This window comes from Haplochromis burtoni, unplaced genomic scaffold (assembly GCF_018398535.1).
Source record: "Haplochromis burtoni strain Fernald_Lab_line unplaced genomic scaffold, NCSU_Asbu1 Contig_100, whole genome shotgun sequence".
Classification (NCBI taxonomy): Eukaryota; Metazoa; Chordata; class Actinopteri; order Cichliformes; family Cichlidae; genus Haplochromis; species Haplochromis burtoni.
This window is the reverse complement of record NW_024582461.1, coordinates 1,715,074-1,734,377: the sequence shown is the minus strand read 5'-3', so window position 1 is coordinate 1,734,377 and position 19,304 is coordinate 1,715,074. Positions and strand designations below refer to the sequence as shown.

The 19,304-nt window shown below is 39.8% G+C and overlaps 3 protein-coding genes across 5 annotated transcripts in view; all 3 read left to right on the top strand.

The window, feature by feature from the left end:
- Positions 1–6,361, top strand: part of kaznb (kazrin, periplakin interacting protein b) — a 135,226-nt gene extending 128,865 nt beyond the window's left edge. The window contains exons 7-11 of one of the 3 annotated variants that reach the window (XM_014335196.2): positions 1,053–1,189; positions 2,597–2,767; positions 4,036–4,216; positions 4,363–4,496; positions 5,925–6,361. In XM_014335196.2, coding sequence (XP_014190682.1) covers positions 1,053–1,189; positions 2,597–2,767; positions 4,036–4,216; positions 4,363–4,496; positions 5,925–6,095 — 794 coding nt within the window. In that variant the 3' untranslated portion in view covers positions 6,096–6,361. Of the gene's footprint in view, positions 1–1,052; positions 1,190–2,596; positions 2,768–4,035; positions 4,217–4,362; positions 4,525–5,924 lie in introns of all 3 variants that reach the window. The other 2 variants (XM_005927394.3, XM_005927395.3) reach the window with 2 other exon arrangements.
- A 2,370-nt stretch (positions 6,362–8,731) lies between these two features.
- LOC121811774 (kazrin-A-like) lies at positions 8,732–15,637 on the top strand. Its single transcript, XM_042223083.1, has 6 exons — positions 8,732–8,969; positions 10,734–10,965; positions 11,173–11,274; positions 11,744–11,910; positions 12,029–12,125; positions 12,414–15,637. Exons 2-6 carry the CDS (start codon positions 10,753–10,755, stop codon positions 12,573–12,575), a joined length of 741 nt encoding a protein of 246 aa, XP_042079017.1. The 5' UTR covers positions 8,732–8,969; positions 10,734–10,752; the 3' UTR covers positions 12,576–15,637.
- A 1,779-nt stretch (positions 15,638–17,416) lies between these two features.
- The window catches only part of tmem51b (transmembrane protein 51b), a 17,925-nt gene continuing 16,037 nt past the window's right edge, over positions 17,417–19,304 (top strand). The window contains exon 1 of the mRNA XM_005927396.3: positions 17,417–17,717. The gene's annotated coding sequence lies outside the window, so the exon portion shown is untranslated. The remainder of the gene's footprint in view (positions 17,718–19,304) is intronic.

Genomic DNA, 19,304 nt, shown 5'->3' with positions numbered 1-19,304 from the left:
ACTTTTTGGGATTAGCTTCTCTTTACTAGAGCAACATATGTTGATTCATCTATTTCAAGCAAATAAGAATGATTCATTGATCAAAGCAGTGGGTGTAAATCATTAACTCAACAGCATTTTTCACATTCATCAAAATCATTCACAAGTAACAGCAGAGCAATTACCATAATAGTAAAATTCCAGTGATTCTTCTGGGGCATAAATTAAAATGAGCAGGTAATCTCTGTCTTTATGTGGCTAAGTTGAAACATTAGTCATCCCGAGCTGATGAGCAGCCAAGTCAACTCCAGGTTCACCTCATTTTAATTAACGTCCATCGATCATGAGCGAAGAGCTTTGCTCGGACACTGATGTGTTAGGGGTGTTCTGTTTTTATTATTATGCAACACCACCATGTTTACATCTTTTTACAAAAAGCAAAGCCAGTCCTGCTTGAAACTCAGGCAGTTGTTTTTAGTTTAATGTTCTACCTTTGCGTGGTCCTTTCAACAGCTCATAGTGGTAAACTGCAGGCTTGTAAACCGTCATGTAACTGCGGCAAAACAGGTTTAAATGCTGTGTGATAAATGCGAGGACGCTGAACGCTGACAGGAGGAATGCACCCTGAATGACATGTGCAGTTATGGAAAGTGCAGGTTCCACTTTTCCAGTTTTGCCTACCTGGTGAACCCGGGCTCTCATGAGAGCGTTAGTATTGTTTCTACCTGCACAAAAGACCCACAGTTGCATCGCTGCTGTTGAGCTGAAAGTGAATGAAGTTGAAAGGAATCCGATCCAATCACACTGTTTTCAGGATGAGTCCACAAAGACTCCACATGCCACCTGAAACCGAATGACTCGGGGATGATTACATCATTTTCTCCGGGCCCCGTCTTCTGAAAGTAAAGGGAAAAAGTAACTCATTAACAGAAGACACAGTGTCACCTAGTGGCTCTGTGGTGTAATTACAAAGCTTTGTCTTTGTCTACTGTTTGTCTACTGTCCAGTTTTCTGTTGTTGATGGACACATATGTGCTGCTCAGTGTCTCAATGTGTTTGCTTGTGTTTTGAAGCTATGAAAGCTGACCGTAAGCGGCTGAAGGTGGAGAAAGCAGACTTGGCGAATCAGATGCAGCAGCTGTACACAACACTGGAGAGCAGAGAGGAGCAGCTGCGAGAGTTCATACGCAACTACGACCAGCATCGAAAGGTAACGCTGTCAGGTTTTGTCTCTGTCTCTGTGTGTCTGCATTCCTATCCCAATTGTCAGTATATATTTTTAAAAAATAATAATAATAATCCAACCCACACGTAGAGGTATTTTGAATTATGGCTACCTTACATTTTGTTTTCTACCAAAATAAAAACAAGAAGTTTTTCAACTCTAAAAAGTTTAACCAGTCTGATAGCACTTCACTTAAATCTATTTTATATTTAAAACTAGTGAAAAGGGCGGTTTTTCATTTGTCCAGCTGTACAGAGATTTTTAATAATGGATTGGATTTATATAGCGCTTTTCAAGGCACCCAAAGCGCTTTACAATGCCACTATTCATTCACTCTCACATTCACACACTGGTGGAGGCAAGCTACGGTTGTAGCCACAGCTGCCCTGGGGCAGACTGACAGAAGCGAGGCTGCCATATCGCACCATTGGCCCCTCTGGCCATCGCCAGTAGGCGGTAGGGTAAAGTGTCTTGCCCAAGGACACAACGACCAGGACAAAGAGCCCGGGGATCGAACCGGCGACCTTCCGGTTACAGATACGCTTCCCAACCCCCTGAGCCAGGGTCGCCCCTGTTTTAACAGTTAGCGTTTTTACTGTTCTACCCATTTATAGACTGTACATGAAAGATGGATGTAGCCACGGTGACGTCATGGTTTGTGTATTCCCATTTTGGTACTTTGGGTATGTCTTAGTAATTAGCAGTGTTTTCACACCTAGAGTCATTTTATTGTGGTCCCATCAGCAGATAGGTTTGACACTTTGTGACTTTCCCTGTGGTTTGGTTTCATTTCACACAGAGAAAAATCCAAGTGAACCACAATGTGTCATTACAAACCACGTAAGAACATTCAGTCTGCTTATAGACCAGATGTGTCTGGGGCATGAGCAGCAAGTGTAAATACAGGAAGGTGTTGCATTCTGGACTATTTGAGAGCATGGAGAATTTATAATCTTTTCATGCCTCTTTGCCAACCCTTACTGACTTGTGCGCATATAGTATAGTTCAGTTTAAACAGACTAAACATCGCAGGTGTGGAAACACCTTCGGATATTAATTAGCACTGTTGACAGGCTTAACTGTTTCTCTACGATGTAACAGTTATAACTGCTTCATAAAAACATAGACGCTAGCATAAAACATGAATAAAGCCTTCAAAATGTCTATAAAGCCACACAACCACATAACAGTCTGTCTTGCTTATCACTTTGTCTTAGTTGCAACAGTCAATAACTGGAATTACTAAAAAACCAGTTGCCGTCATGCAGCCACCCTTTTCAAAACCATACAGCAACACACGATGTGTGCTGCTTCACTCAAATTTTTTTTTCGGATCATTCAATGTGACTTTGATGTGAAATCACGATAACTGTATGTGTGCGATTTCTGCAGGAGAGTGAGGATGCAGTGAAAGCCCTGGCAAAGGAGAAGGACGTGCTGGAGAGGGAGAAGTGGGACCTGAGGAGGCAGACCAAAGAATCCACAGAGCAGGCCAATGTCTTGCGTTCTCAGCTGGATATGAAGGAGAACAGGATTAAAGAACTGGAGGCCGAGCTCACAATGGTGAGTCGGACGGAGTCACAACTTTGCTAAAGTTATTAAACCGCAGCAGAGTCACCTCCACTCTTAGCTGGTAAACGTGGCACAAATGCAAAGAAGGTCACATGTTCATATCAGTTCAGATGCATGCAATATGCCACTTCCTCAGTCTGGAGCAAAGCTTAATGCTTTGAGAGAAAGAAATTCATGCCTTATCTCTGTGCTGCTGCGTCAGTCCCTCATAGGTACACTTGTCAGTCTGTGTGTCATTAATCTCTCTCCTCCCTCAGCAAGTCACAGCCACCCACAGATCCTCACATCACACTCCATCACAGATCACATTTGTTGGCACTTCAGTGCCAGAGCTGCATCACTGTCAAACAGCCCAGTCACACAATATCATTGTCTCCTTCTTTTCTTTAAAATGTTGTTGCTTTCTCTGCCGCTAAACTCAACTTTCTCCAGTCTGTCCTCTCTCAGAGGCCCTCAGTAAAAAAATATATAAATAAAGTCCTATGGAAAGTGATGAATACATTCGGTTTATAACACTGGCTATTTTCTAACTTCAGCATATCTCAGGAATAGACCATCCTGTTGCACTTTCTAATGTTTAAAACCCACAATACTTGAAGGATCAGTCACAACGTAGCACTGATCATCATGTCACAGTGCAGCGCTCTGCTGGAACCCCTCAGCTCCCGCCATTCCCATGGATGTTTCTTTGACAGGTAACACCCAGTTAAACAGTGCTGCAGAATAAATGCGTGCTCCCTGATGGCAGCGGCCTCCACCAGCAGGGTTATGCACCCGGCCACACCCATAAAACGACAGAACTAGGAATGGCAAGAGGAATGTAACAAAGAGCAACAAAAGCTAACAGATAACAATCCGATTGAGCATGCAGAAGGATGTGTCACAACAAGCCCGATCATCGGAGGCCCCACCCTGAAACCCACAATACTTGAAGGATCCTCTGCCACTCACGAGGTCCCATGTCGTTTCCCGGAGAGGCAAAATATTAGGCAGATGTTTTCAGAGTTTCATTAAAAAAAACAGCTGGTACTCAGTTGGTCGTGTGAGATTATTTCTGATGATTTCCAACTTAAAAAAGTGGGCTTCTTAATGACTCTGTGTCCAGTGTCACAGCCAGTGGAATAAACTATAGCCTGTCTAATCTTATATCGTGTATACTGATCCTTGTAATTATAGTTAGTCCTGTAATGTTAACATCTTTGTCCCTGTTCACTCTCATGCTAATTTTCTGTTATTTATTTATTTATTTTTCTTCTTAGGCAAAGCAGTCTCTGGCCACACTGACTAAAGACGTACCAAAACGCCACTCAGTGGCTATGCCAACAGAACCGGTGGTGAACGGCAGTCAGGAGTGGGTGATGCACGCCGACCTTCCGCTCACGGCCGCCATCCGCCAGAGCCAACAGACCCTCTACCACGGACACACCACAGACAGACAGGGTAGGTTTTCTTTTCCTCCTTGCCTCGCGGCCTCTTTGCTACTTGGTGTTGCTTTTACTAACACAGGGTTTTTTCAAGGAGGTTTCTCATACTAACTGTGGGAATCTGCAATATCGGTGTGTTTGTGTGTTTGTTTGACGCCTCAGCTGTGGTCAGGATCAGCCCCTGCCACTCACGTCAGCCTTCTGTGATCTCTGAAGCCTCTGCGGCTGATGGAGACCGCTCGTCAACGCCAAGTGACATCAACTCACCTCGTCACCGGACCCACTCCCTCTGCAATGTAAGAGCTGCCTGGCCCCCTCGACCAAGTAATCACACCTCCGCAATCTTCTGTTAGTGCCTCGCTCCACTCTGCCTTCTCTTGTCTGTTCCTCTGTACTGTCAGCTTCATGGGCTCTGCTTGCCTGCTCAGTGCCGGTGTTGGAGTTCTTTTGTTTTTTCATAAGCAACAGTTTGGCATTGCACTAGCTTGGCACTGTGTAATCATGTCATGCCTAATCTTTCAATATGAGTAAGTATGAAGCAAACGTCAGCAACTGGTTAGCTTAGCTATACAGGGAGACTGTAAGTTACTCTATCTGGTTTATATTTTAAATATCATTTTTGATAATTAATCCCTCCATTCTGATAGCTTTACAGTTATTTTGGTGTTCATGCAATAATTATTACAACTAATTTGCTCGCAGTCGTGAAAAAGAGAGAATGCTTTTTAAGAAGAAGTTTCAAGTTCAATAGCAATTGTTGCTTTACGCTCTCACTCTGTATTTGACACAATGTCAAACATTTTAGCAAATAAACATAACAAACACCAATGTGTCACAAAGTGTTGTGAATATTTGTGTAACCACAAACTTTGTAGCCAGTGACACAAATGTATATACAGAAAATGTTGTTCAAAATGGACAAAACAAGAATGATGCTATTACATCATCAAAATAGCTACATGCATCTCAATATGAAATATAATTTTATTCTTAAGACGAGTAGAAACCTGAACCTATAAAACTGAAAATGTTGGGCCGAACCTCTTTATCTTTGAATTCTGTTTTCAGTCCCATTCAGGCTTGTTAATATAAAAGCATGACATCATTGTAACAAGTCAACTGGTTAATTGTCCTCCCTGCTAGATACATAACAATCAACTGTAAGTAATATTATAGACTGGTGTGGCAAACTGGTAACTTGGCCTCAAAGTGACAGATCATGTAAACTTAAATAATGGGTGCATAAAAGTCCTCAGCGTTCCTCCTCTGGAGCATAAAAACTGTGCACCGGGAGCTTCGAGGCTACGGTTTTCATGGTTGAGCAGCTCCTGTAAGTGTAATATGCAGGTAGCCTGGTACTCTTGTTCATATAGTGTATTTAACATGAAGTTAAATGAAGAAGCAGTTAAGTCTCTGGTTGAATTCACTCACTTTTTACAGCCAGATCCAAAGAAGTAAACGATAAACAACTTTTGACATAAGGCTAATTTTACGCATAATGCTGGAAAAAATAGTTGATCCTTCAAATGCAAGATAAAAATTTAAAATGCAGCGTAAATTCAGGCTGAAATGACAAATGACAAAAAGCTTTGGCATTTGTCTGGATCCAGTTGGTTGCATCTCTCTCTCTCTCCTTACTCATCATGAAAGTTTATAAAAATGTGAAACTACAGTCTGGCTTTAAGGCAGCTGATTAACGCAGCTTTCCTATCGCCTCTGCTCAGTCTATGGAGGACCTTGAGGACCAGAAGCGGAAGAAGAAGAAGGAAAAGATGACACTGGGATCCCTATCAAGGGTGTTCGCTCGGGGCAAGCAGCGCAAGTCACTGGATCCTGGCTTGTTTGATGGTACAGCCACCCCTGATTATTACATAGAGGAGGATGCCGACTGGTGATGCTGAGTGTGTGAGTGCATGTGTGTGTTGAGTTTTTTTTGTAGATATCCTCTTGGCTTTAACTGTGAGTGAAGACTGTCTGTGGATTTATCTGGAGGCGAAGGATTTTGAATTTTAAAGAAAAGCCCTTAAAGTCATTGCTATCACCATAAATGTACAGTATATTGCCCTAAAATTGTATGTTTGTAAATTAGATATATATTTATAGTTGTACATGTATGCATATGTACATATGTTTACGCACGCACGCGCGCGCGCACACACACACACATATACATATATATATATATATATATATATATATATATGGGTTACTCTTTCTTTCATGTAGACATATTTATGCTGTATTATTATAATTGTCTTAATGTTTTATGCTTTTTTTTATATAACTGGAGACTTGAAGTACTGCTGTTCATATGTAAATAGGAGCTATTGTGAAACTAGTGTTTTACTGTAAATGCTATTTGTTTTTTGTTACTTTTACAGTTGCTTTTTTCATACTTTGCAACATTTATTTCCATATTATTCACAGTCTTGCAGGCCCAAATCTTACTATGAAAGGATAGAAATGATAAATTACTAGACTTTTGGTTTCCTGTTGGTTTGAAAACACTCGTTGAGAGGTAATTCTGTTACAGGATTGTCATCACGTTCCTATAAATGCTGGCTCACAATGATTTATTTACAGCACTATGGGCACCAGGGAAGTTTTTTTGTGGATATTTTGTAAGCTAGTAATCATTTTAATAATGCTCTCGTACTGGCCATTGAGGGTTTCTAGAGTCGGTCTTCTGTAGAAATTGTAGATGTGAGCAGACGTATTCAGACGCACCTCTCTCACCTGCTGTCAAAACCATGTGCAAGTGCCAAAGTTTAAAGACTCAGTCACTCCATCACTGTTAGCACTAGCCTCGTAACATTGTTTATGTCTGACTCATTTTTTACAGAGAGCTATCTAACATGTGCCTATACGAGATGAACGAATGTGCATTAAACACGTGCATGATCCCTCTGTGTTTCTTTGGTTAGACATCCATTCATTGCCAACCAAATTAATAATCTCTGCAATCCTGTGTTACTCCTTTGTAGCCCTACCCATTTTTACCAGGTTATCTTTTCCTTGCATTTTGAATGCATGATCCTCCCCTTATTTTGCTGTTTTTTTGTTTTTTATATTTGTATAGAATCCCTCCTCATTTTATAATTTTCCTTTTTTCCTTTCCTTTTTTTTTGCAAATGTGGCTCTAACAAATCTGTTAAATGTTTGTAATTTAGAAAATGTTGCATAAAAGATTAAATCTATTGAAGTATTTTATTTAAAAGAAATGAGACAAACAAGTGACTTCAAATATTTATCTGCTGCAGCTGTCGCAGCCAGATGTCGAGGAGGTTTTAGCATTTTCAAAGTGAATTATAATTGAAATGAAATCTTATTTTAAAAATAAAACCACTAACTGAATAAATCCAATGTGGCAGTTTTCTATTTCGTGAGTAATGTTGGGTTGGTTTTTTGGGTTTTTTGTTTGTTTCTTTTGTCCCAGTCTAACGTGTGTGTCTCCCTCTCCTCCTGCCATTTCTAATGGCAACTCTCTCCTGCCAGTGAGTAACTCCTCATCTGTGATTACCAGCTGTCTGTTTCTTACACTCTGGGGATTATTCATATTACGTATCATGTCCATTGAAGAGTACCAGTTTGTGTCGTTTGTTTTTTGAAAACTCTTTGGAAAGATGGTGGGATTTGCATGCAGCCTTTTTTTTTTCAGCATGTTGAGACGAATCAGTTCATCCTGGATTCGTTGGTTCGGTATGAATCAGTGTTTCCTGTTTTTTTTTTTTCTTTTTTTGTTTTTTTAGATGAGGGGCTGATGGGCAGAAGCATGATGTTTTATGAATAATCCCTTTGTCTCTAATACATGATCCTAATGGTCTTAAGTCTCCTCATATGCCTCAGTTACTAGTGTTGTAACGTCTTTTACTAAGCAGTAGTTTTAGAACTGACCACCACACTGTCACAGAAGAACCAAAAGACCTCTGTATTCCTGAATTCAACTACTGTTTTCTATTTAGACGCATTTAAATGTGCAGTCCTATCTACTTAAAAAAGAAACCAAAAAAACAAAAACAAAGCACAGTTCATTCAAAGATACTTGCCGTCTCCAGTAAGATAATCTGGCGCCATCTAGTGGTAATATAACAAATTTTTTTCTCACGTGAACGAATTGATCTTGGTATGCAGATTTCTCCTCGATATACAGAAAAAAACTGTAGTGTACTATCCCAAATGTAGTTTAGTATGGTTCCACTTTAAGGTAGACACAATACTTTTTGTTCTGCTCCCTTCTGATTGTCTCCAGATGTGTAATCTGATTTGATTTTCATATCCAACTGACCCTGAAATTCTCCTGTATGCCACACCGTAACTTCTCCTGACCAATCCAGACTCTGATAGCCTCACACAGCAAAGCCTGTCTGATGGAGAGGAGCAGCTGGACCGCCTCCAGCAGGCGGAGCTGACTCGAAACACATGCATGTCACTGTGGAGGGCAGGTGCAGTCCAGGCCTGGCTGGAGGTTGTCATGGGAATGCCCATGTACATCCGAGCCTGCTCTGAAAACGTCAAAAGTGGGAAGGTATGATTTGGTACATGTTGCTTTTTGCTGTTTGTTTACCTGTGTGTGATGTTGTTTGATGTTAGCAGATGGACATGTTGAGGTGTTGTGTTTGTTTGATAGAGAGCTATATTTCTGCTCTTTAGGTGCTTCTAGGCCTGACGGATGATGATTTAGAGCTGGGCCTGGGTATCAGTAATCCAATTCATCGCAGGAAAATAAGATTGGCTATTGAGGATTACAGGAGAGCTGAAGGGGACCAAGGGTGAGTAACAGCCAAATAAAACTGCAGAATAACTAATGTCATGTTTTGGGGGGTTAAAAAAAACATGACCTCAAAATCTTCTCTGTGCATACTTTTCTTTAAAAATATACAGACAGGGATAAAAATGGATCGTTTTGAGTTAAATGTGTGCCACTGAAGCAGACATTTCTGGCTCAGAGTATGAGAGACGACTCCATCCATTTTCTACCACTTATCCAATTCAGGCTGGAGCGTGTCCCAGCTGTCACTGAGCATGAGGCGAGGTACACCCTGAGCAGGTTGCTAATCTGGTGGACTGCTAACACAGAGAGACATTCACACCTATGGCCAATCTAGAATTCCACTTAATCTAACATGCATGTCTTTGGGAGGAAGCTGTAGTATAAAGAGTTAACACACGCAGGTGCAGGGAGATCATGCGAGCTCCACAAAGAGAGGTCTCAGCTGGCCTTTCATTTTGAACCCAGCAGCTCCTTGCTGTGTCTGCCAAGAGAAAGCTTGTGTGATAAGAAGCCTTTAAAGCTATGTATTGTAAAAATATATATATTTTATATATTTTAAATAACGGATATCAACACGAAACTTTCCAAGTCACTTTTATTTAGATGGGTTTTCTGAAATTTTAAGTTTAATATGCATGGGTATTATATCAAAGGATATTCAGTAATATGTATATATGCACTTCAGACACAGAGAAGTAAAATAAACATCTAAATGTGTATTTTAGGACGCTTTTCTGTACTTGTTTTACTTGCTTAGTCTGATAAATGCTCCCAAATAAAGGCAGGAATATAAGTAGCAAATTTTCCACCTTAATGGTTTTTCTTTATTTTTACTACTTTCTACATTGTAGATACATGCTCAAGACATCAAATATATGAAGCAGGATTAATGGAATTATGTAGCAAAGAAAAAATAATGAATAACTATAAATATGTTTTATATTTTAGATTCCTCAAAGTAGCCATCCTTTGCTTTGCTGACAGCACTCCAAACCCTTGGCCTTCTCTCAATGGGCTCCATGATGTAGTCACCTGAAATGGTTTTCACTTCACAGGTGTGCCCTGTCAGGGTTCATTCGTGGACTTTCTTGCCTTCTTAATGGGGTTGGGGCCATCAGTTATGTTGTGCAGAAGTCAGGTTCGTACACAGATGACAGCCCTATTTGACAACTGTTACAATTCATATTATGTCAAGAACCAATCAGCTAAGTAAAGAGAAACGACAGTCCATCATTACTGACCGATTGGAGTCATTACAGGACAATGACCCCAAACACACCTCCAGGTTGTGTGAGGGCTATTTGACCAAGAAGGAGAGTGATGGAGTGCTGCGCCAGATGGCCTGGCCTCCACAAACCTAAACGCAGTCGAGGTGGTTTGGGATGAGATGGATCGCAGAGTGATGGCAAAAGTGCTCAGCATCTCTGGGAACTCCTTCAAGACTGTTGTAAAACCATTTCAGGTGACAAACCTCATGAAGCTCATTGAAAAAATGCCAAGAATGTGCACAGCTTTAATCAAAGCAAAGGGTGGATAGTTTGAAGAATCTGAAATGTTAAACATGTTTTGAGTTATTTCACACTTTTTATGCCTTCAATGAGAATCCACAATGTAAATAGTCATGAGAATAGATACTATTTAGTGTGACTGGTAGTGTGTATATGTATATATAGATATAATGCATTTGAGTAAAACAACATAAGGAGTGCATGAAATATGATGTATTTAAACAAATGTTATTGTTTGATATTGCTGATCACAGATTATCAAAAGCATCTGAGATGGACCATCACTGGGTTGCAACATCATGGCTGAGTGATGTTGGACTGCCTCAGTACTCCCAGACCTTTCAGTCTCACTTGGTGGACGGACGAGTGCTTAACTCTTTGAACCGCAGAGACCTGGAGAGATTTCTCAACATCAGTGACCAGTTCCATCAGACCAGTCTACTTCTGGGAATCCAGCTGCTGCAGATGCTCAGCTTTGATAAAGAGGTCAGACTATATGATAACAGATTCATGACTGGAGTTATTCAGCAATCTTTCTTCGATCACTGCATGACTTTCACTCAGCTACAGTGACAAAACTACATGCTTATCTGCGGTAGCTGGAGTCACACAGTAGCTTGTAATGCTCCATTATCTCATTGGCCTCTGCCACATTAGTGCTTGCACTGCTATCTTTGTGTGGTGTTTTTAAAGGCCCTGCAGGCACGGCGGACAAAATGCGAGCACCAAAACCGGGATCCCATTGTTTGGACATGTCACAGAGTGATGAAGTGGATCAGAGACATTGACCTCAAGGTGGGTGGGGCGGTCAGTGATGGCATTCCCCTCTGCGCTGGAGATTTCTTTGCCAGACTGGAACCAGATACCGCAAACTATGGGTTTTTAAGAATCCCTCAAAAATAATGATAGCTTTGTTTCTTTGAAGCCTCAAACCACTGAAAGAATACAGAAGAATAACAGTAGTGTACACTCAGTAATGGGGAATAGACCACACAGCGTGAGGGTTTTTTTTTTTTAGTTCTGCAATATACCGACATACTTATTTTGGGCAACATGTGGTGAACACTTATTATGACCCACAAAGACAAACCAAAACTGTTTTTAAAAGCTTTTTTGTTGTGTACTTGTAATTACTACCAAATTAAACGTTAAGACCAGGGAGCGATTTCTGCAAGGTTAGTTATTTTTCAGCTAACACTCACTGATGAGCACACTGAGCAAACTGCATCATCTTAATCCAACGCTTCTCTCTTGCGTTGCTCAGGAGTTTGAAGACAATCTTCAGGGTAAAGGGATTCATGGTGCAGTGATGGCTTTGGATCAGTCTTTCGACACAGATGCCATGGCCAAAGCCCTGGGCATCCCCAGCAACAAGCACATGCTTCATCGGCACCTGTATGAAGAGATGAAGTCACTCGCTGTCCCTCTCAGGTAGATTAAAAGTCCTACTTGCATACCTTCATATTCTATCCTGTAAATACATTTGTATGTATATATTCTTGGATGCAATCTCCAAACAACAACGTCTTGTAACACCTTATGTTTATAGTAATACCGAGCAGGAGACTGAGGTGATTGGTTGTTCCTCTCCTGTCGCTGTTAACCGTTTTGCTGATGAGAGGATGTCTATAAGAAGATCCGGAAAGGTATTAGACAAACTTTATAAAGACTGAAATGTGCAGTGCTGTGCAGATCCTTTTTGATATGTCACATGTTTAGATATATACTAAGTATGTGAGTACACTAGAATAAGAAAAGAAGAATCAGTAGTTGGCTACTAAAGTCTTGTGGTCAGATTCAAACTGAGGATTCTGATATAAGACCATTATAAACACTAATTACTTTTTAGCTGATAATGTTTTATAAACAGGCAAATGTCTCATCTTTAAAGAAACTCCATTTTCTGTTTTCAGCCTTTTTGATTTTTTTTCCAGAGTCCGCTGAGGTTACGAGCAAACAGCCACTCTGTGGAGCGAAGTCTGGGCTTCCACGGCAGCTGCAGCTCTCTGCCCAGAGAGGCCAGAGTTCAGGCGGTTCCCCGAGCCAAAGGCAGCCCGATGCACACCTACAAGAGTGTCGAAATCACCAACGTCTGAACCAGCTTCAGCCATCGAGATCTTAACCATTGTTTACATTTTTGTTGTGTTGCAGTTGTTTACAGCTGAGAGACACTCACACTGAGCCACACTAGAATTATAGGAAGAGAATGTCTTAAAGGGGTATGCCACTCGATTTAGTAATCTGACATCTTTAGAGAAGCATTTACTGAAGACAAATAAACTTTATCATTGTGACCTGATGGACTTGAAAGGAAGATAACTTAATAGCTAGGTTCATTTTTTATTTTAATTTATTTTTAAACTACGTATTCCAAGACTTTTATATATTATTGGAAAAATCATATTTGTATGATAGATGAGAAGGCTTAAAACAGGCTTCACACAGTTATATAATTGAAATTAGTGCTCTTTTAATGCCTTATATTACACTGGTCCATATGATCTTCACAGCACTGTTACTATTTATTACTGCTACTTTTTAACATGTTTGTTTTTTTAAGCTGCAAGTGAAAAACTCTGTTAATGACAAAAGAAAAGTTGTTATAACTTACTTTCAGTGTAAAGCTACAGCACATATCAGCTGTTATTCAGAATAGATGAGGGCCCTGTTCTTCATACATGGCTAACCCAGTTAACCAGACATGAACACTGGATTTGTTGACTGGATGTTTCTAAAATCACAGAAAGCTGTACAGAACAGAGACATCTGGAGTGCGATTAAGGTGATGGGTTTTTTGGGGGGTTTTTTGCAACTTACAAAGTACATTTAAATTACCAATCATACGTCAAAGGACTGTAAATTAGTATTCAGTTTTAGAGGCATTCACAGGTGTACTACAAGAGCTTTGAGATGGTTGAAGACAGCTATTTTGTTAGGTACACGTTGTTAGGTTCAGCTGCTTAGTAACACAAATATTTAATCGGCCAATGACAATCCCAGTGGCTCAGTTCATTTACATAGACGATAGACATGGTCAAGAGGACCTGCCAAAGCATCAGAATGGGGAAGAAAGGTGATTTCATTGACTCTGAATGTGGCGTGATTGTTGGTGCCGGGCTGGTTTAAATATTTCAGAAACTGCTTATCTGCTGGGATTTTCCCAGTCATCCCTATCTCCACAGTTTACAGAAAATGGGCCAAAAAAGAGAAAATATCAAATTTGTGGCAGTTTTCTAAGACGAGAAGCCTTGCTCATGTCCAAGTAGAATCAAAAATTGGTTGCAAACCCAATTTACAACCAAGGCATGCAGGACAGCAGCCATGCTGAAGACTGATTCCATACTGGGACTTGAACCTGTGTCAGCTTTGTGAAAAAACAGAAATCCTACAACTGCTAGACCATACGGGACTTAAATGAAGAAGAGAGCGATTATTTTCACGTGAGAACCCAGATAGATAGATTTTGTTTGATATTGTGTGTAATAATAATAGTTTTTGGACAATAACTTAAGAGAAGAAGCTAATGAGATGATTCTCAATTCTGCTCTGACATTCAGATGGTAGGGTCAGAATTTATTATAAAAAATATGAAAGCATGGATCCATCCTGCCTTGTATCAGTAATATCAGTGACGGTGGCGTAATGGTGCAGGTGCATATTTTCTTGCCACACTTTCAGCCTCAGTACCAGCTGAGCATCATCTAAACCCCACAGCCTTCCTGAGTATTGCTGCTGACCATGTCCATCCCTTCATTCATGTTTAATATTTTGTGTTTTGTCTCTGTGAAACTGTTAAACTCCTGAAGAATGGCAGTAAAATACAAAACCCAAAGGTTTTTCTCATCTCTCTATTTTGATCTACCTCGTCACCTTCTCCTGAATCGCCCTGTCATTGACTCAGAAATTGAGCAGAAGCCAACTTCAACAAAGTCTTACTTCCTTAAATGCATCTGGAGGAGAGAGGAGGCCCAGGCCTGTCCTTTGCAGAAGCCTTTACAATACTTGTGCCATTAAAAAAAAAAAAAAAAAGCACGATGCTTAACTTGTCATGCAATGCCACTTTGGTCATTACCACTGTTACTATCATCTGCCAGAGATCATGACATAAAGTGGCAGGCTGTAGAAAAAGAAAAAGAAAACAATGAACTGACAATGAAGCTGTGCCACGCATCGTATTTAATTGGGATCACTGGGAAATGACAGGTCAGAATGTTTCCAGTTTTTGTTAAAAGCCTATTGTCTCAGCTCCTCTCTCTCTGTTAGTGCAATCACATGCTCAGCATTCAGCCAGTATTATGCCTCTCCATAACTTTTCCCTTGAACTTTTATTTGGGATTAACAAACCAATCCTAAAGGAGGCTGAGAGAATCAGATTAGATTGACGAGACTAAACCAGCTTCTTGTAACCTGAAAAAAGTATTTTAGCCTAAATTCCTTCAGATTGAAGAACAGGGCCCTCAAGTGCCATCAGCTCTAAATGTGTAAGATGATGCTACTAAAAACAATGACATGTGAAGTGTGTGTCTTCTTCTGACAGCTGGTATACCCATAATTAGGTTTTTTTTAATGTAAAAGATGATGCAGTCATGCAGTGTGATATGTAGATAAATCTGTGGAATGTTGGATTAAGAATGTGGTAATGTATAAAGACTCCACATATGTGTATTGTGTGAACTGTGAGGAAGGCAAAACTTTGTGCCATTATACTATGAAGTTAATGGAACAGTGTATTCTGTACAGTTTTGGTCGTGTTTTATAATGCACAGCTGTTCCTGAGCATGAGAACACTCATTAAATGCCACCGCTGGGACTTGCACAGAGCCACACCGAGTGTGGCTGAAACCTTGAGGTTACTTCAAATAGCAGAGAACAGGTTTGTCCGTCTCTATCTGGGCGTCTCGTTGACTCACCAAAGCGAAACTGTTTAAGCGGGAAGATCAGACCAGTTCAAACCTGTACAGAGAAAGAAGACAGGGACATGCAATGTATTTGCTTTTAACACATGACATATACATCTCTTTGCAAAGCAGTACAAGCTTTTCATACATGTCAACATGAAAGTGGATTTATTGTAAATTGTTGCATAAAATGTAAGACTGTTATTGTTATTTTTGAGGAGAAATGCATTAAATTTGTGTTAACAAACTCAGAATGTAAAGTTGGTCCAGATGTAAATTGTTTTTTCTTCCAAGGGTTTTGAAAATATATCTTTCTGTTTGCATACGACACTTCTGTGTTATCTTAAAAAGAAGCTCAGTCACATTAGCCTGTTGAGTTGGTTATTATAAGAGCTCGCATCATAAAAAACTATATGGACATTATTCTCATTTATTTTTTATTAATTGCAGTGATCTGACTTACCTTATTCTCTGCTCAAAGATCACCGTATGAGAGCAAGATGAATTTGTGTCACTTTAGCACCAGAAGGTTGTGCCACATCTGGCAAGAAATAATAATAATAATAATAATGGATTGCATTTATATAGCGCTTTTCAAGACCCTCAAAGCGCTTCACAATTCTACTATTCATTCACTCTCACATTCACACACTGGTGGAGGCAAGGTACAGTTGTAGCCACAGCTGCCCTGGGCAGACTGACAGAAGCGAGGCTGCCATATCACGCCATCGGCCCCTCTGGCCAACACCAGTAGGCGGTAGGTGAAGTGTCTTGCCCAAGGACACAACGACCGAGACTGTCTGAGACAGGGCTCGAACCGGCAACCTTCCGGTTACAGGACGAACTGCCAACTCTTTAAGCCACGATCACTCCTGTAAATGGTAGCAGTTTGCATTTAACAAACACAACATGGCCCAAGTATAGACACTACTAGCATGGAAAGGGTTAAAGCTGACTAGTACAAATTAAGATAGCATTATAGCCCATTAGCCATTGCTGTACTACAGGCTGTAGTGCACTCTGACCTCTTGGCATCTAAGCAGAGCAGGTCCCAAGGACCTTGGCACACAAGGCACCTTGGCACCTGCCACTACAAAAGTGTATGAGGCTTCACATTTAAATATTTCCATTAATCCCAGTAATTATCTCAAACTAAAATCACTGGTAGTGTTAGGGATCTCCTCTATCACTGACCCAAGATATGAAAAAAAGACACTTTCTAAACTATAGCTGACAAAAACGAACGCACCAACAGCTCTTCTAGAGCTTTCATTAGGATTATTAGGATTTTCATAAGGATTTAAATAAATAATTGAATCCCCTGAAGGTCATGTGATAAACGGCCTTTTTCTATAAAGATGCTCTCTTAGGATCTTATCACGGGAGCTCATTTTCTCTTTTAGATACCAAAGATACTTTGACAAAGCATGTAGTTACTTACTTGAATAATCAGGCCCTACCTTATTTTAAGCTTCCAGGCCCCTCTGCAACCATTAGTTATTATTCATTTCTGTCTTGTGTTCCTCCTCATACACAACGGTCTCGGCAGATGGCTGCCCCTCGCTGAGCCTGGTTCTGACAAAGTTTCTTCCTCTTAAAAGGGAGTTTGTCCTTCCCACTGTTACCAGGTGCTTGCTGTATTATCTTACAATATAAAGCACCTTGAGGCAAGTGTTGTTGTGATTTGCAGCCATATACATACAATTTAATTAAATTTAAACAATAAATATTTATAAGCAAAATTATGAGTTCAATAAATGCACCCTTAATAAATTCACCAGCAACTAAATAACCAAGATTTGCTTATTTTTATTTTTACAGAACATAAATATTTTACTCTGGGCTCTGAAATACTGTCTTATTCCTGTAAGACAATAGTTTTATTGTTCTAATATCTAATTGTGTGTGTCTGTAATTAATACAGTTAATACATCCAACATTAATCGTGTTGTACAATACAATTACTTTATTTCAATAAGCTGTTTCTGGGCGTCTCCTTGTACCACTAATTTATTCCCGGTGGAGGTTTACTTGAGCAGCACTAGGACCAAGAGGACACGGGCGCACTTTACAACAGGGGGTGGCGAGGTTTCACTACGCTTGGAATTTGTGCAAAGTTCTTGTTAACTCTGTTTTTATCTGCAGCGGTAAACATTGTGTTGATCAATTCGTCTGAGATTTAAAAACTTTTTAAAAGGAAAAAAAAAAGTTGAACCGGCCCTGAATTGCTGCGTCTATGTCGTCTCCCTCTCTTCCCCTCTGATCTTCCTGAAAACACCTGCGTGAGTCAGGTAACTCACCGATGAAGAGGGAAGTACTTGGCCACTGAACGGTGAAAAGGTAAGGCCTACACTTCAGAGCTAAGCTGATTTACGCTCGTATATACTGTGACCAGGACTGTTATCGATCTAATAGACACAGTACGCGAGTTGTTAATCTTTCTCAGTGTCATTGCGTGGGGTTCAATCCAATCTGACCTGTGTCCGGACACGTTTAGATCACAGAGTAATTCATGTGGGCAGGTCCACCCTCTCCCCTTCCTGCTTCACCAGAAAGCATTACCAGCGTTTTTATTTACTTTGACAGTAGTAATATCGGACTGATAGATCTGTTAATGTTACCCACAAAACAGACCAACTGGGCCGGTGTTTATTACCTGATAAGCCGAGTTTTAATGCAGAAAATTTACTGATGTTGAACGGGACACACCCATGCAATACAGCAGGCCTGCAATGTAGAGAAAATGAATGACAGCGTTGGTCTATATGTAGTCCTCTTTTGCAGCTGTCACCTTCTTTTCGTCCTTGATCATGTGTGTTTAATAACTGACGAGGGGAACACCAGGACCTGGTCAGATACTGCATCCATTCAATAATTCTTAATGATCAAGTCATGAATATCAAAGTGGAGATGCAATAATTCAGCTGTTCCCCCCCCCCCCTTATACTAAATTTAGTCGCCTGCCCTCTGCTAAGGCAGACTACATTAAATTACATTTTTTCTTTCACCACAATAATGTTTTTTAATTGATTAGGCACTAAAAACGTAGTTTGCAGTCCACCACCATTATCTAATGAATGTGCCTGCTAGAAACTATATTTAATATAGATATTCAGTCCATTAAATAAGTATCAGTTGGTCCTTACAGCATGAATGAGCATTCAGAGTGTAATGCTGTGAAACAGGATGTGCGTTAGGGCTGGGTAATTGTCTCTGAAGTCATTAATGTGAAACAATACTTAAGAAAAACACTGAGAAATGTATGAAAAATAACTTGTATATCAATTTTAACTGGTTTTCCAGTAAAATAAATTATGTTTAGCTGTTGTTCATTATGTAAAGCTGTGTTTAGTTTTTTTAGTTTTTCTTTTTGTTTGTTATTTTTTTAATTGGTTAGCATGCTCCACTAACTGTTGTGGCCAACTATACATGATAAATAACAGCTAAAGTGGGGAAAAAAACACTTGAAGTGAGACTAGTGAATAATAAACAATATTAAAGTGGTATAAATGCTACTGAAATTATTTTGATTGCATTATTAATAATCGCTTCTGTAGTAATTTAAAAAAAAATGCCACAATGAAAAATAATTACTACTTAAGCTATAAAACCTATTAAATAAGGTAAGTGATATTAAATAGATTTCTAAATAAGCAAGGCTAAATTTAATCTCATACCTGCAAAAATATATCTCAATACTTTTTGACAGGGATATGTGTCTATGGGCAGAAATCTGTGACATCAGAAACTGAATTTGAATAAGTTCAATTTGAATTTGAATGGCTCAGATTGAATCTGAATTGTAACTTGAATAAATGCTTTTGAAAACTGAATTTGAATTAGTCTAATTTGAAATTGAATTTATGGTTTGAAAATGATCATCACTAAATTGAAATTGAATTTTATATTTTGAAAATGAATTGATTT